The sequence below is a fragment of the Ceratosolen solmsi genome, unplaced genomic scaffold, assembly GCF_000503995.2.
Source record: "Ceratosolen solmsi marchali unplaced genomic scaffold, CerSol_1.0 scaffold16, whole genome shotgun sequence".
Classification (NCBI taxonomy): Eukaryota; Metazoa; Arthropoda; class Insecta; order Hymenoptera; family Agaonidae; genus Ceratosolen; species Ceratosolen solmsi.
The window spans coordinates 284459-301362 of record NW_011948451.1 but is presented as its reverse complement, the minus strand read 5'-3'; the positions used below and the strand labels follow the sequence as shown (position 1 = coordinate 301362).

At 36.8% G+C, this 16904-nt stretch overlaps 5 protein-coding genes across 5 annotated transcripts in view; 2 read left to right on the top strand and 3 right to left on the bottom strand.

Annotated features, from left to right (window-relative positions):
* The window catches only part of Stam (signal transducing adaptor molecule), a 4711-nt gene extending 4428 nt beyond the window's left edge, over positions 1-283 (bottom strand). The window contains exon 1 of the mRNA XM_011505080.1: positions 33-283. Coding sequence (XP_011503382.1) covers positions 33-78 — 46 coding nt within the window. The 5' untranslated portion in view covers positions 79-283. The remainder of the gene's footprint in view (positions 1-32) is intronic.
* Positions 284-735: 452 nt separating this feature from the next.
* Positions 736-2260, top strand: Aprt (adenine phosphoribosyltransferase). The gene is made up of 5 exons (XM_011505079.1): positions 736-913; positions 1247-1343; positions 1450-1681; positions 1901-1979; positions 2059-2260. The coding sequence occupies exons 2-5, from the start codon at positions 1261-1263 to the stop codon at positions 2196-2198; spliced, it is 534 nt and encodes a 177-aa protein (XP_011503381.1). The 5' UTR covers positions 736-913; positions 1247-1260; the 3' UTR covers positions 2199-2260.
* A 101-nt stretch (positions 2261-2361) lies between these two features.
* LOC105366581 (TBC1 domain family member 31) lies at positions 2362-5135 on the bottom strand. The gene is made up of 4 exons (XM_011505077.1): positions 3710-5135; positions 3091-3560; positions 2774-3003; positions 2362-2696 (listed from the first exon to the last, which is right to left on the bottom strand). The coding sequence occupies exons 1-4, from the start codon at positions 5090-5092 to the stop codon at positions 2398-2400; spliced, it is 2382 nt and encodes a 793-aa protein (XP_011503379.1). The 5' UTR covers positions 5093-5135; the 3' UTR covers positions 2362-2397.
* Positions 5136-5403: 268 nt separating this feature from the next.
* On the top strand, positions 5404-6969 carry LOC105366618 (DET1- and DDB1-associated protein 1). The gene is made up of 4 exons (XM_011505117.1): positions 5404-5418; positions 6146-6284; positions 6676-6737; positions 6830-6969. Exons 1-4 carry the CDS (start codon positions 5404-5406, stop codon positions 6926-6928), a joined length of 315 nt encoding a protein of 104 aa, XP_011503419.1. The 3' UTR covers positions 6929-6969.
* A 695-nt stretch (positions 6970-7664) lies between these two features.
* Positions 7665-16904, bottom strand: part of LOC105366616 (uncharacterized) — a 14165-nt gene continuing 4925 nt past the window's right edge. The window contains exons 3-9 of the mRNA XM_011505116.1: positions 15566-16118; positions 14062-14465; positions 12681-13047; positions 10028-10588; positions 8225-9167; positions 7974-8143; positions 7665-7886 (exon numbers count right to left, since the gene is read on the bottom strand). Coding sequence (XP_011503418.1) covers positions 7825-7886; positions 7974-8143; positions 8225-9167; positions 10028-10588; positions 12681-13047; positions 14062-14465; positions 15566-16118 — 3060 coding nt within the window. The 3' untranslated portion in view covers positions 7665-7824. The remainder of the gene's footprint in view (positions 7887-7973; positions 8144-8224; positions 9168-10027; positions 10589-12680; positions 13048-14061; positions 14466-15565; positions 16119-16904) is intronic.

Here is a 16904-nt window from a genome sequence, read left to right as displayed (position 1 = left end):
GAAAGAGAAATAGAATTACGTTCTACCCTTACCGACGTCAGCGTCAAAAGGCAAGGAACTCGACAAAAAGTTCTTCATTTTAATAAGCTAGATTCTGTCGTGGCAAACCGCACTAGCTCCTATTAAAGAAAATCGCAGAACTGTCACAGCAGCTCGGCTACTTCTCCGCCACTTTCGCAACGCATCCAGCTGATATTCGCCCTCGTAAACAGCAATTGGATGACTAATAACATTCTAATCTGCTGGTCGAAAGAGCCATCTTTTTCAATTCGTTGCCCCTCCCCCTTTGCCAGGGGAGCGACAGCTTCGCCATCTGCAGCTCAACTAAATTTCAATTTAACGTTGCGTGCGAGCTGATAATATTAGATAATAAATACACTGTGTACGACGGCATTCGAGGGCATTGGGTATGGAATGTGCATTGTGCAGGGCAAATCCAAGCTCTGTTTTGGCCTTATAATCGAATTCATTTTAATGCTCGAGCTTGTATTATCGATACGATATATTATCGACGGTCATAAAGCTTAAAGCTTTCTAATCATTTGCGATCAAAGCTAACAGCTTCGGCCGCTGGTGCAATTTTTCATTATCGTCCGACGAATAATCCCTACAAAGCATTTATTCCCTTCTTTTAACCATTTCTTCAGAAATATTGAGCAGAAGTCAATTTCAATTGCTCGCACGGTTTCTGTACGTAATCGTCTCGCCTCTGCGTAACTGACCGTAACGTAACGTCAACATTTCTAAATTTTAATCTGAAAATGATGTTGTTGCATCCGTATCTTCGCGAAGTACGAGATAAAGTCCCTGCAAATGAAGAAGTATGTATTAGAAACAGTTGATCCATTGGCATCTTGCGAAAGCTAAAATGTATGTAGGCATTAGTATTTAAAATTTGGTTTATTTCAAAGATGTAAGTGAAACTTTTAATACAATTTTCATTAGTTTCTGTTAAACGTAGTCAAGTATATAAATGCCACTAATCATTTTTATATAATAAGCTATTAATCTTATCATCTCGAAGGAAAAATTATAATAATTGTTTGTTATTACATATAAGAAGAAGAAGAAAAAATAGTCAATTTTTTCTAAACAATTTACATTTTTTAACGTTACAATATTTTCATATTTTTATGTCTGCGTTACGTATGCTCTTATAAATATTTAATTATTTTACAATTTTGTAGTATTATTTTCGCATTTGATGTGATAATTGCATCAAATATATAATGTAATTTTGTTTCAGTTATCGTCAACAAAATGGAAAAAGCTTATAAATTGAAGTTAGTCAAAGAAGCAATAAAAAGCTATCCAGATTTTCCAAAAACAGGAGTTTTATTTCGGTAATAAGTTTATAATAATAATATGTATTAGCTTTTGAAATTTTATGCGTTGATTGTGAATTATAGCAAATTTTTTTCTTTTCTTTTTTCTTCATTTTTTTTTCAGCGATGTATTTGAAATTTTTCAAAATGCCCAGGCTCTGCAAGCATTAAAAGATCTGTTAGTGGAACACGTGGCTTTACTAGATATTGACATCATCGTGGGTCTGGATTCAAAAGGCTTCTTACTAGGCCCGATAATCAGCTTAGGATTGGCAAAGCCATTTATCCCAATCAGAAAGAAAGGAAAACTACCGGGTAAAGTTTTTCGACAAAACTATACCCTGGAATACGGAGAGGTTGTTATAAATTGTTGCCTAATATTGTACTTTGTTTCGACAGAAGCGAGTATCGTCTATTATCATCTAGCTTAGAATGTAAATTATAAATGTTTGTGATTGCCGTCTGCGTTAACATCTTATTGTGCATCGTTTAAATGTCCATTATCTTGCTTATTTCATCCACCTCTTAATACGCGAATGAAATGTTATTTAAGCTCGATTAATATAAATTTTTAGGATACATTTGAAATTCAGACTGATGCTGTGCAAGGAAAAAAGAAAGCACTGATTGTTGACGATCTTATAGCGACCGGTGGTAAGATTTTTTAAGATTCTAAGAAAGAAAAAGGAAAGAGAAAAAAGCAATTTTACTCATTAATTTTGTATGTATTTAGGAACTATGTCGGCTGCAGAAAAACTTTTAAAAGAATTAGGAGTGGTAACAGTCGAATGTCTAGTCATAATAGAATTGACATCTTTTAAAGGACGCTCCAAACTTGAAGCTCCGCTACATTCCTTACTGCAATTTAATTGACTTACAAAATTAATTATCTCTTCTGCCAAATGGAATTTATTATTAAATAAATATGCGACCTTTGAAAATTTGTATATTTTTAATATTATATTATAATATATTATAAAAATATTTTTTTCAATATAATAATTATTTAACTATAAATACTCAATGAGACTAGATTAGGCTTTATTAACGCTATACGAAATTATCAGAGCACCTATATAATTTTCGATTTTGTCCTCGATGATTTATTATACAGTGTTGTAAGTAAATCTTGCACTTCAAATTCCAATCGATCTACTTGTTCCTGAAGTAATTTGCAATTTTTATATTTATTTTTTCGTTTATTTCTCTTAAAATCTGCTGTACAAATATACTCTTGACCGTCGCATTCTAAATTGGTCCATTTTGTCTTGTGTAAATATTGACAAGAATTCGAATCGTCCGTTTGTCTCTTTGCATATTCTAATAGCCTCTTATCGTCCAATACTTGATTCTCGTAGCACCTACGAATTTCTACGAAATATATGTATTTCATTATTTTTATAATTAATTGCAATATCCAAGCTTCAAGTTATCATTACAACGAGTACCATTTAACCTCATTTCCTGTATACTTTTCATAAAATTATCTTTTTCTATACGCAGTCGTTTCTCTTCCATAAGTTCAGCTGTGTTAAGTTGCAGTCCTCGTAACTGACGCTCTTTCTCCTTAAGATGCTTTAGATTCGCACCTCGCAATTCATCCGTTAAATATTTTGGAAATTCGAATTGGAGAAACGGCGGATACGGCCCTTCCTTTGCTAACACATTTATATCTTTCCTAAAACAAAATTAATTATATATCATATTAACTTGGCTGATAAATTTATCACTCGACTCAATTAACGTACTCTTCTGAAATTCTTACTTAAGATATCGGCGCGGATGGATTTCGTATGGTGTTTCGCAATCTAATTTATGAGCAACCTTTAATAAATTTTTAATGGAAACGTGTCCTTGAGTCTTGTAAAATTGTTGCAAATCATCGACGGTTTGTAACTTCGTAGTGATAGTTTTACGATAGATAATATTATATGCTACTGTGCACATCAGGAGGAACCATGGTTTGCAAAGCGAGAGTAAATGATCCCACATAATTAGCCAATCTTTCGTTCCGAGTACCTCGCTCATTGTACTTTGTAGCAAAGGCCATGCGTAATCACTAGATGTAATGCCTTTATTAGCGAAATAATTAAAAAGTAACGGATCCGCTTCTAACAATATATTTTCAATTATGCCTAGAACATTGAGAGGTGGCAAAGGATGATATTCAAACCATTTTTGACAATAATTTAAAATAATAAATACGGATGCTTCGAATCCAAGAATTGGAATAGTCTGTAAAAACATAAATTAATTAACTAAAAAGAATGACATTTAATATTGTGCATAAGCTTATAAATATCTCAGAAAGACGTTTGACTTTTCGTTATTTGTTGCTGATTTATTCATAAATTCATAGCTTAGCGTATCGTAAGCTAATTTACCTTAAAGACATTTACAAAAGGTGCGATTAATTTTGGTAGGAAAGAGCATTTTTCAAGAATTGGACACCAGTGAAGTAAGCAACTTAGTGTTATGCTCACCGGTGTATTTCTAGTTTTATCGGTTGAAATATCAATCTTTAATATGTCAAATATTGCTTCGTGCGGCGCTTTATTTGAAAAATTATTATAGGCTTTCTTGTTACTGGGTAATTCCATGATTGTTGTCCAAATCAATCTCCGATGCTTTTCAGGATACTCGCCAAATTCTTTTAATATTGGCATTAGCCGCTGCAACTTCAATTCCTCTTTTATGGCATGGTGCACATATTTTAAATTATCCTCCGTTTGATGGGAAACAGATTTTTTTTGTTCCCTTTTTATTCTAAGCCTGGGATTAAAATGTAAATGTAGAATTTTATTTAAAACTATAATTTCCAAATGTCCTTCTTTACTTATGTAAGCCATGTAATGCCCTCTATGCGAAACTAGAATTTTCTTTATTCCTGTCAGTGATTCACAACAACTGTCAATAATATCAGATGTAACTAAATTTACAAATTTCAAAGTACAATCCGTCGTGAGGACTGCTACAATCGAATTTGCCCCACCATCCAATGGTAACGAAATCACTGAAAATTGCCTTACACCCGTAAAACAATCTGTACTTTTTAACAGGTCGTAATTTGTAGTATTAAATACTAAAATTTTATTCTGCACTCCACATACAATCATTGCTCTCCCATCTTTCGTAAACTGAAGATCCTTAATATTTTTCAAACCATACTTTCGAGCATTAATTTTATTATCTTTATCAAATTGTTGAAACATCCACGATTGTATCAAATTATTCTCATATAAAATAGCTACATGACCTAAATTTGAAAATATGGCTTTCTTGATAACTATACTCTTTACGTTCAGAAGCAATTGATAAACCTTGCAGTACGACTGGATTTGCCATATAATCACTTCTTTACTCGACGCTGTCATACAATAATCTTTGTAAAATGATATATTTATAATTGGCGCCGAATGACCGGCTAACAAGCAAAAATTACTAATATCATTTATTCTTAAAACCTTAATACTCGTTGAATTTAAGCCAATAAAAAGTTCATTTCTATCCGTAGGGTTGAACATTAGACTGGTACTCGGACCTACAGAGCCCAATACTCGATAAGCTGGGGTACTGGACAGATCGATACAGTAAGCAATACCATTGCTATCTATTGTAACGAGTAGTTCATCGTCGGCATTAAAAGCACACAGAGCAAAACTAACTGTCGTTGGGCAGTGATAATTGCCATGATTTGATTTAATTTTAAGATTATAATGATTCGAGCAACAGCCTTTCACCAAATCCGTCCACTTCTCTTGAATCATCTTCGACAATAAAGCAACCACTGGCTTACGTAAATCACAAAGTCTCGAAGTGAGTAAATAAAATTATATGCTTTCTCATTATTGTCGCCCAATGGCACATTATAACTTATTACAATGACAAACCAGTCTGTTTATAAAGACGTCGTCGATAAGGATATTTGAATGTGGGAGAAGGAACTTTTACTCTGACTATCGCGGCGATGCCATTTTCTTTACGCGAAACCGTTACTCATACACCCAACTCCCTGCCCCGAGTACTCAAAAAGCTGAAGTCGTTTGACTTTATTGGCAACGCTGCGAGAGTAACGGAGATGGCCAATAAGAACGTAGACACCGATGGATCGTTTTGATTTGTCCAGACTACGATTGAATACACTGTCCAGACACTCCAAGAGTCCAGACTTCCAGCCCTTTCAGCTGCTTCAAAAGAAAATCATGACAATTATGCGATATTGGTGAAATGTTTTGTTTCGTCCTATTAAGACAATAGAATTATCTAGTTCAGTTTATACTTTGGTCATCTATTAACTTCTCCATTGAGTTTGAATTTCATAGAGATTCATCGAGTCTTTCGACTCTTCGACAATGGTAAATAAAAATTTCTAATTTACGTATTTATATTTTTATGGTTTTAGGTTAAATACTAATATATATAATATATATATATATATATATATATATATATATATATATATATATATATATATTTTATTTTTTTAGGATAAATATATATATATAAAATATATATATATATATATATATATATATATATATATATATATATATTGATCTTTAATTCTTTAATCTTGTCTAACGTACAAAGACGTTTTCGTGATCAACCGTTTACGATATCTATTCGCTTTGCAAATAAAACGTTCGGATAAAGTGACTTGTTTAAACTTAACCTACAAGATGCTTAAATACTTTGACATAATATCGTGAGGTTTTTAACGCCTAACGTATTATATTTAACAAATTTATCATAATTAATAAATGCAGATATTTTAATTATCCGATTGTGTTAAAATGCCTAATTTCTATGTGTCTTTCTAGTCTGTAGCAGAGTTTCTTAATGGATTACCTTCAATTGACGAGAACAATTTTGCTAACTTTCACACCGATAATGGAAACAGAACCTGTGTCAAAAGACCATCCGTTTACCTTCCAACAAAGGACTACCCTTCGGAACAAGGTGAAAAATTATTGTAAAATATTGATAATAAAATATTATTTGTTATTTCTTGAGAATCTTATTCGATAATAATACTAGCTAATTCGCTATTGACGTTAAATTCGTTTCAGCTCATTGTACTGTTGGCGAAATTTCATAACTTTTAAACATTATAATAACGCACTTTTCGCATTAATTAAAAGAGTCTATCGTGTTAAAATTATATTATGACTAATATGAAAAAATATACAAGCTATAATAAAAAAAAAAAAAAAAAATCATTAAAAATGAAATTAATTTTACCACCGTATAGTTAAGACTAATTAATAAATCTAAAATAAATATATATATATATATTCTATATAATCATTTATTAACGATAAAATTTACTAAAATTATATTATCTTTTCAGTTATTGTAACAGAAAAAACAACGATAGTTTTGAGGTACCTGCATCAACGATGGGACAAAAAAGTAATTTACTAATGACATTTAATTTATAAAATTTTATGTATATCTACCAAATTTCCTTTTTCCCAACGGCTAATGTTTTATAATAATTTTAGACTACGGAGAGAAAACGAGAATTACTATCAGTTAATGGAGATTCACCGGAAGAAGTTCGTAGTAAAAGACCTCGATTGGATCTTAACAATTCATTATAAGTAATTTTAGTCATTTCTATCATATTTAAGAGATTGGATACAACGGATCCATAACGGACTTTCATTGTATAAAACATCTATTAACAAGAATTTGTATCCTTTGAAGGCATTTTTTTGGAATTTGTTTTTCCTTTACGTCACACAAATAATATTTTAATATAAATCACATTCATTAATAACTATATTAGTCCAATTCTAGAAAATTGCTTTCTTTATTTTGTACAATATTTAGGTTAAACTCCATTGTCACAATACTTATAATTAAATACAAAACTGAAGATATTCACGATTGAACTCGCACGGTTCATGTACATTATTATAATAAATAACTTAAATTTCATTAAATTTATTATGTATGTTAATGTATTAAGAAAAATAAGGTGATAAAAAAGTACTTTATTAAATTTGGGCTTATACTGCATCCTTTATTCATGAATTATTAGTAATTTAATGTAAAGAAAAAGAGCGATCAAGCTTTTTGAGCATTATTATTATTATTATATAAGTTCGTTTATTTCAGTCATTGTATTGTAGAGTCATTGTTAACATTTACAGATTTGATGTAGAATGAGAGGAACTCTTATTCCGCTTATTATAAGTAGTTACTTCAAAATTAGGATCAAATTTTGTCATAAGGCGATTATATATACATATATATACATATATATATATATATATATATGTGTGTGTGTGTGTGTGTGCGTGTGTGTGCGTGCGTGTGTTTGCGTGAGTGCGTGTGCGCGCGCGCACGAATGTATGTAGGTAGGTAGATATATCAATTTGGAGGAACGTATTATTAATATTTGTTATTTATTATTGTCTGAAACACAAAACATCATAAACTTCAATAAATGATTATAAATTTAATAATTAAGTATCCAGAATGGTGATGATGTTTACCTGTGTATTGTGGTTGGTGTCTCTTTTCTTTTACTTGTATTTTGTGACACAATGGCTGCTGCAAAAATGATTGAACTTTGATAATTTATTAATTTATAACAATTTTCGTGAATAAATGTGTATATTAATAAAACATTTGCCATACTTTTTATTATTCTTTTATTGTCGGATGGTCGTCTCATTTTGCTTACACATATGAAATCATTTATCAAGCGAGGCCCTTTTGATTCCTTTGCTTTTACAGGCTTGGAGAGCTTTTCATTTTTCATATTAAAAACGGCAGTTTGATAGACAACCTCTACGGGCTTCTTCGATCTAGAGTTTACAATTATCGTTATACATTATCGTTTTGTTAAATGTCGACGCGCTCATTGTATTACATATTAATCATCCTACCTCGTGTGTCCATTACTTTTCTCGGTATTATTACTTAAAGCCGCGCCTTTGTATTCCTGTTTCGCAGAATCGGATTTTGATGAAGCTTTTCTCCTTACTTGTACGCCCGACAAATTATCATCTCTTGTAAGCTTGGTGTCTTTGTAGCGTTTTATTGAATTATCCCGTGAATTATTTAAGCGAGGGCTTATTTTATTCGTGCGCTTAAATTCTGAATGCTCTATGAAATTATGTGAATTTTTGTCGCTCTTAGTACTGGATAATGTTGATATAGGTGTTGACGATCGCGTACTCTTCAATTTGTCAGATTTTATTTTATTGCACTTGTCGATTGATGATCCTTCGTTGTTAAAAGCGGTGACAATTTTCGAGGGAATTCTCCTATGCCTTCTGTCATACAAATTGCCAGATACTTTATCGCTTTGTGAATTTAACGAGCGCTTTTTCATCGACGTCTTCCCATTCGCAACTCTCTTATCTTTCACTGGCTTACTATTGATAACTTGGAAATTTTCATAAAGCGGCACATCGTCGCTTACAGCATCAAATATATTCTCATACGTTGGGGCCTCGATGCCGTTCGTAACAATTGCATTAAATTCATTAATATTATCACAGTAGTCTTTGGCTTCAAGATTAGAGCAGCTTGCATTTTGCGAATTGTCTTTGCCGTTTTCCCCAATCAAATGCTTAATTTCATTTCCGTCCTCGTGCACGTCAGCGCCTTGATTCTTCAATCGACACTTCAGCTGATTAACATTATTACGATCGCTCTCCACTCTCGCTAATGTTGGCTTGTGCGTCGTAACTATTTTCAGGAGAACTTGATTATTCGCCGAATCCTTGGATACGGCTTGACTCTTGCTCGACAGACTCTCGGATATCGCATCAATGTCTTTGTAGACGGCGTGATTGCTCGTTGGGAAAGCACCGCTGGATTTATCTAGAAAAAAAAAACAAAAAAAAAAAAAACAAAAAAAAAAAACAAAAAAAAAATAAACAAAAAAAACATCATTCGTAACAATAAGGCGACCCATTAAGACTACACGCGCTTATGATACAAAAGTTAATTTTAATCGAATAAGATTCATTGAATGTTTATCGGTGCGGATGATGTACAGCGGCTCATCGGCCATTCAATGCCACGTTATCGCGAATAAAGACGAAATATATTTTACAGATTTTTAACGAAGGGAATCCAATCAATGGCGGTGGGAGAAGAGTTTATTAAATGTTATTATATATTATAACGAACAATGGATAAGTTCTAATCGTATGGCACATTAAGAATAGTATTTTGAAATTTGATAGTTATGTACCAGTGCAATGAAATCAAATCAGTGAGCGAGATTGATACGAAAGATTAACTTCGATTGGTAATGTTTGGGGGGAAACGTTCGTAAATGCAAGTGCGTTTAAGATTGGGGCCCTGAATGTTTATAATCGATAACTAAACTGACGAGCCTTGATAATAAAATCGATTGGCTTTCCCAAATGAAAATCCGAAGCAAAAATAAGACTGTCCGGAACATGCAGCGGACAGCTTACTTAAGGAGAATAACAGAATGAATTCATCGTCATTGGCAAACCTTGCGAGCTAATCTGTACGAGATAATCTTACGTGCTAATTTTACGTGCTAATCGTACGAGCTAATCTTACGAGCTACGGCATGCGAAATTCGCGAATGAGCACGAGACGTAGCGAGTCGTGTAAAAACGGATCTTAGTAAAGCTTGGCAATAAGTTGGAGCTCGTTGGCCGTTAAGAGATGCGTTAAAGCATAAATAAACACGGCTCTAGTACCCGTAATCATTCGCGATCGGTCTAAGGGCCGACGACGATGCTGCTCGAGTCGATGATTGCCCATCCGCGGCTTGTGCTCGGACTTGAGCTGGAGGGACCAAAGCCTGGGGGAGGCCTCGCCGTCGGTCCTCTTGGTCTCGCTTAACGACAGCCCGTCCACGGGCTCGTCAACGTTGCTGCAGAGGCTGGAGAAGAGCCGCTTGAAGGAGACTGAGCCATCCTGGTGGACTTCGCGATCCCCCATCATCTGCTCGATACTCATGACCAGTCGCACCGACTTGAGATTCGAGAAGGGATTGCATTGCAAGACGCGCGAGTGTTGGCTTATGACGGCCGGCAAGCGTAGGGTTATCTTGGTGGTGCGACTTACGACGGCGTCCCCCTGCTCGTCGTCGTCGTCGTCGTCGTCGTCGTCGTCGTCGTCGTCGTCGTCGTCGTGATCGTCATCGTCTTCGTCATCGTCATCGTTGTCGTCGTGCTCGTCGTCGTCATCCCTGCCGATCGGACTCACATTCTTGTTAGAAGCGGCAAACTGCAGCTGAATCCTACGGCCGCTTATCCCTGCAATTACGTTTTCTGTTTCGCCGGATCCTGTTCAACAACCCGTCCTCACCCTCCAATCGCCCACCGTACAAATACTACTCATGCGAGCTGTTATGCTTATTGGCGCAGCGACACTGTACGAATGTAAGGTAACCAAGTTACCTTGGCAACGAACGATTCTCGTCCGCGCGACACTTGATTATGTACGCAATGTATAACTACGCTGGATGGTTATTGCGAAGGGACGGCTACACACTTAATATGCACGTTCGTATCTTTAGTCTTTGCTTGCCCTCGAGATCGTCTCTTTATTGTTTGTTTGTTTGTTTGTTTGTTTGTTTGTTTGTTTATTCGTTTGGATGGAAAGTTCAATCCAAGGAACGAATAGACCCTTAACCTTGACTCGATTGTATTACAAGTTAAGCTTACAGGGCTACATGCCGCGATTATCTTCAACCCAATCCTTAAATTGTATTTTCGTTCCTCGGAATTTATAGGGGCAATATGATAGGACGTGAGGAATAAATATGAATCGAAGTAGCAATGTAAGCTTAATTCTCATAGTAAAGTGTTCTTTTAGTTTAAGCCACAATCGTTATATTTTCTCGAGAATTCGCTTATGAGATTTATGATCAATTTATTTAACATTGTGGTGAAACTCTATTTTCCCAAGTTTATGTTGGGCCGATTGAGTGAGTATAATTACAATAAAACAAAAAGCAATTTTATCGTCGAATAATTTACCATTTATTACAATTTTTGCGTTGGAACTTTATATAATTTTCAAAGACATTGTCAGACAAATGAGTAAATGTACAATGGCAAATTATTCGACGATAAAATTTTTTAAACTACATAATGTTATCGACTCCGATCCAGCAATAATCGAACATTTATAATAATGTTATGTATAAACACCACACTTTAAACAAATTCACCAATTTCTCATGAAACGTGTGGAGTATTCCTTGTGAATTTCAAATATATGCAATTATATTTACGCTACATTATTCCTTCAAATACGTCATTTTTATCAAGATATGCTAATTCATCCCTTTAATTAATAGATTAACGATGAAATCAATAATTAACAAGAGCAAGAGAAACAATAAATTATGATTACACCTCCTGATAATTAAATACACTTTTAAAAAGCAATAAACGCGCACACGCGCACACACAAGCACGCGCGTTATGCGGGAATGTGTAGTTGTTCTTGTAAGTACGTGTGTAAACGATTTTAGCAATATACATTATGTATAAGAATCTTATAATGAAATCCTATTACTCGAATTAATGATCTTTAAATTGCATAATTCGATTTCATTTCTCATGTAACCATTATATTTGTTTATGACCTCGCAACCCAAAAAAAAAAACAAAAAAAAAAAACAAAACTTTTTAATCACGTATTAAGAAAAGAGAAACTACATTTTTCCATTCGTCGTCAATTATTAACGAATTCAATTACAATCGTTAAGCATAGATATTAAAAAAAAAAAAAAAAAAAAAAAAAAAAAAAAAAAAAAAAAAAAAAAAAAAATAGCTTCTCTTAAAATACAGTTAATTATTTTAAACATAAGTCAACATAGTTTACGCAAATAGCATTAGTGCTGTATAATTACGAAATGATGCTGATTAATAACAAATTGTTAGAAACTAAATTATAATCGTATTATAAATTATATACAGAGTGCTGCAACAATATTTCTCAAATTTATTAAGTTTCAATTACATTATAATGATAAGTGCTTAATTTGCCTCAAATATTGTCTTACTCTCGTCTATTTATATATACACATAAGCAGACCTTAAATGTGTAACAAATACTATAATAAAAATAGCCGAATATTGATTGTTTTACGATGAAATAATTATCCAACTACTACTAAATTGTTTTTTTTGTAATTTTTTGTAATTTTTTGTAATTTTTTGTAATTTAAAAATTTTTTTTTAAACACTACTTGCAAAGTCAGGATAGATAAAGCCTTTAAACGTAAATATAACGGCTGTGGTAGTGTAAGTGAATAATTGAGAAATATTGAAGGAGCTGTGTCGCTGATTGCTACGTAGAGATAAACAATACGAATCTGAATAGTAAATGTTATACCTTCGTTAACTTTTGGCACAGCATTGCTCTCATCGCCAAGGAAATTCACAGTCGTTGTATGCGTCCCCTTGTACTTATTATTATGATCGACGACCTTCTCCATATTCATGTCCGTGTACGAATCCTTGGCCGTGCATATGTCGCTACCCGAAACTAAACCATTCTCCCTTACTTTATCCGAGGAGTGCCACCTTTCCGTTTTCACTTCCGTCTCCGTCGGATTAAAGTTTTTCACGCTGTCCTCGATTATTGGATTCTCGCTCGAAATCGCGGACTTTTTATCATCCTGTAATAATTTCCCTCGACCTCCGAAAATATACTTCTCGTAAGAAGTATCGCCAAAATGCACCAGAGGCATGTTACTTTTCTGTTCAAAATACGAAATACTTATGGAATATACATATCATTAATCATCATATCGCAATTTATAATGAGACAAGGTCAATTATAAAGTAATGGGCTTAAGTTACGCCAGGCAGTAATGCACAACGATAAAACATGTGTTTCGAAAAATGTGTTGACGGTTCAAGACTTTATTGCATTATCATATTCGCTGGGCATAGCGATGCTATTGGTAAAGACTTTTCTTTCCCATTATTATTGAATATCGTCTGTGAGCTCATCAAAAATTCATCTCCATTTTTTTACGTAAAAGTCTCCTTTTTCTTTTGCATTATAGTAACGATATTGCATCGCGGAGAAATTTTATTTTCAAGATATTATCCGATCTTGAATGAGTCTGTCAATTTGAGCGACATAATCCTAGACGGACAAACATTTCCCATCGAAGATTTTACTTTATAATATGCAAATGGTTAAAAATAGTTAAAAATATTATCGAATATTAAAAATATTACACCCACTAATTCACACGCACAACATTCCCCCGTGTAAAATGGATGGAATTCAATTGCAAAACTTCGATACAACGACCGACAACGTACAATTATATGATAATCAATTCTTTACTATGGAAGCTTGAAGGTAAAACGTGTGAAATTGTTCGATTAAATTAACGTCAATTGAGAGGCCATTTTGCTTCAACGGCTCTTCCAGCCCAACGAATTAACGAAATTTCAAGGGGCAATATAATTGAGCACATCGATAGACGAATCTAGACGAATCTATTAGTCCCAGATCGAACACGAAAGGCTTCTTACGTTCGCCCAGCATCCATCATATCCCGCGAGACATTAAAATTCAGCGCGACTTATGCTTCGCAAATACGAAACGCTCGTCTTACCAACACATTGAATGAATTGTAATGAACGAATGATCGTATCGTAGCCGCGAATTATCGTACGTTCGCCCCCGCGACACGCGACACACGATCCAAACGCTTTGGATTCACGCGCCGTCCTCGGCGTATCGTCTTCCTCACCTGCGCGTTATTGCTCGAGGCGGTCCCGAGGCCTGCGTTCCTTCGTCGCCTCCTGAAATTATTCGTCGGCGGTGGCTTCCCGTCCGTCTCGACGATGTTCACCTTGCCCGAGTCGGCCGCGAAGTGTATCTCGGTCTTGCAGAACTCCACCCGCTTGACCGGCTTCGTCGCGGGTGGCACGGTGGCATCCTCGGTGGATCCGAGAGTCGTACCCTCGGCCCGCAGTCGTTGCTCGCCATCGTTGTCCAGCTTGATAGCCGTCACGTTGATACAACGCGGCGGCAAGTCCTCGCCGTCCTGGACGGGCGAGGCCGCGTTCCTCAGGTGCACGACCGTCTTGTTGTTGGCCTTGCGCGTCTCACTCGGTTCCGGTGCCACGCGCACTCGCTGACCCAGCTGCTGACCTGGCGAGTAAGGAGAGCGCCAATCGGCAGATTAGCCCCCGGATAAGGCGACACCGTTGCCAACCCATTCTGTCATTCGACCACCCCGAGCGACAAATTACTCTCCCCACTAATGTCGAATTACATTAATACGCCTACGCTTTCTTTCACCCCATCCCCATCACCCATCACTCATCACCCATCCCCACCCCCATCACTCCTAAACCAAAATAATGACGTTTGCGCGGCACGTTTGTACAAGCCCAATATTTCCAGTCTGCGCCTGTCTGTCGGATCACAGTTTATACACACCAACGATTAGCTTTAACTTCAATCTCATCTCAACCAATATTTATATACGAGATATTGCGTTGGAACGGCTTCTTAAAATCAGGACAATAGGAATGTCAGTCTCTCGATGCAGGTAGTAGGATTAGACTCGCGCGAGTAGCGTGCGCATTAAATCATTGCGACGAACAAAGGCTTTGTCCTCTTGTAAATATAGTAATTCGAGGCTTCCCATATAAAAAAAGTCTCGCTCGGCTCGACGAATAATTCGAGTTATAAAAATTTAATCGGACACGCGTGTTTTCATCTCCTTTATCCTTTTTTTCTTTCTTTCTTTCTTTCTTGTTCTTTTTTTTTTCTCTTTTTTTTTTTTTTTTTTTTTCTTTTCTTCTTCTTTTTTTCTTCTCTTTTTCATTCACTAAACACGAGCGGAATTAATTTATATAATTAACAATAGGCATTGCCAATTACGTAAGAAGAATGTTGGCTTAAGCCGGGAGCTGACCGCTGAATTTATCAGGAAATCAAGACAATAGACAGACGACAGGAATAATGTCGAGGCGCACCGTCTAATCGTACAACATAACACTCGTACCTCCGACCTAAGCCGAACATAAGCGAAAGAAAAATCATCCTATTCATCTCGCCCGAATTCATTCGTTCGCGGACGTAAGATTAATAATTGCTTTTTAATTGCGCGCTGCTAAGCCAACTTCAACGAGGTCACGGGCGTCGTCTCGCTCGACAAGCACACCGTCGGCCGTCCGTAATTCGCGAAGGAGACAGATCGGCCTCTGGCGGGCAATAAGCCCGACGACTCGCTACTCGCTCACCTGCGCCCTGAAGGGACATCTTGGCGATCAGCTGGTTGACCTTGGACGGATGATTGGGATCGTTCTTGACGAAGTCGTTGTCGGCGATGGAGGCGAAAGCCCTGCTCCCGGGGAGGCTGGGACTGGCTCGGGTGCGGCTCTCTGGGCAGCTGGAGCGCGGCCCGACCACCGCCTCCTCGAAGGTGCGCGCGCGCTCAGCGACGAGCTCGTTCCTGGGCCTGCGGGCTCGGCCATCCTCCGGCTGCTGGGCGATTTGCAGGGAGCGGCGGGTTCTGCAGTCGCGGGCAAAGAGCTCCTGGCCGTTGGGCTGGGCCGTCAGGTTCTCGCTCGAGTTGCTGCGGCGCTCGGTGAGGGCGCCCGGCTCATCCGTAACCGGGGCCTCGGTCGCCCAGCAGACGCCGCTGCTGCGTATCGCCTCGTCGTGGAGCTCGCGGCACAGGCAGGAGAGCCGCTCGAGGTCCGAGCTGTCGCGCTCGAGGCCCGGGCGCCAGAAACCCAGCCTGGACGTGGCCGCGAGTCCCGGTGACGTCTCCGAGCCGCAGCCTCGGCCGACCTAACGAGCGTTAATCGTATCATCGTTAAGCGACGCTGAATATCTCTCAACGTACCTCTTATCGCGCTAAAACCGCGCAACTACCGAGCGCTCGAGCTTAAAGGATCGCGCAATCTCGCGGGGGACTCTCGGGGCTGGTTCGTCGGGTGGAGAAATTTTTGACTTAGCGCTCTCACTTTGCCATTTGCATATCAAAGTGTCGACCATTGACCCTCGCGAACTATATAACATTATCTTTATCGGCCATTAAGCGCCTTTCTTTTGTACGGAGCGCTGGATGCTCGACTATTCCAGCCTCGGCGCTCATTCTCGAAAATATACGGATTCTCTTTTCACAATTTTTTCCCATTTTTAAGGATACTCTTGCGTAGCACAAGCTCGATAATAAAATTTTTTAAATTTACGATCACACTAATTAAGGGAACTGCATGTAAATTTCGCGTATGAGAATTTACGCCCAGAGCGAGTGTATCATTTATGTAAATACCCATGTACGCCGTGGTGAGAAAAGGGACCATAAAAGAAACATAATCGTAAAGAGTGACCGCCCCGTGAGTCTCTTATGGTGCTTCGCGTCCTTTTTCTTTCATTTATTTTCTCGTCTGCGCAACGGCAGATTCGCTTTTTAAGGGCCCAACTAAATTAACATTGACATCGTGTTAATGTTCTTTATATTTCGTGTTACGTCTACGAGTGGATGATGTTTAACTAAATGTTACGTCGAAGCTCGATCGGAACGAGCCCTAATTTATATGAATATATATATATATATATATATATATTTTT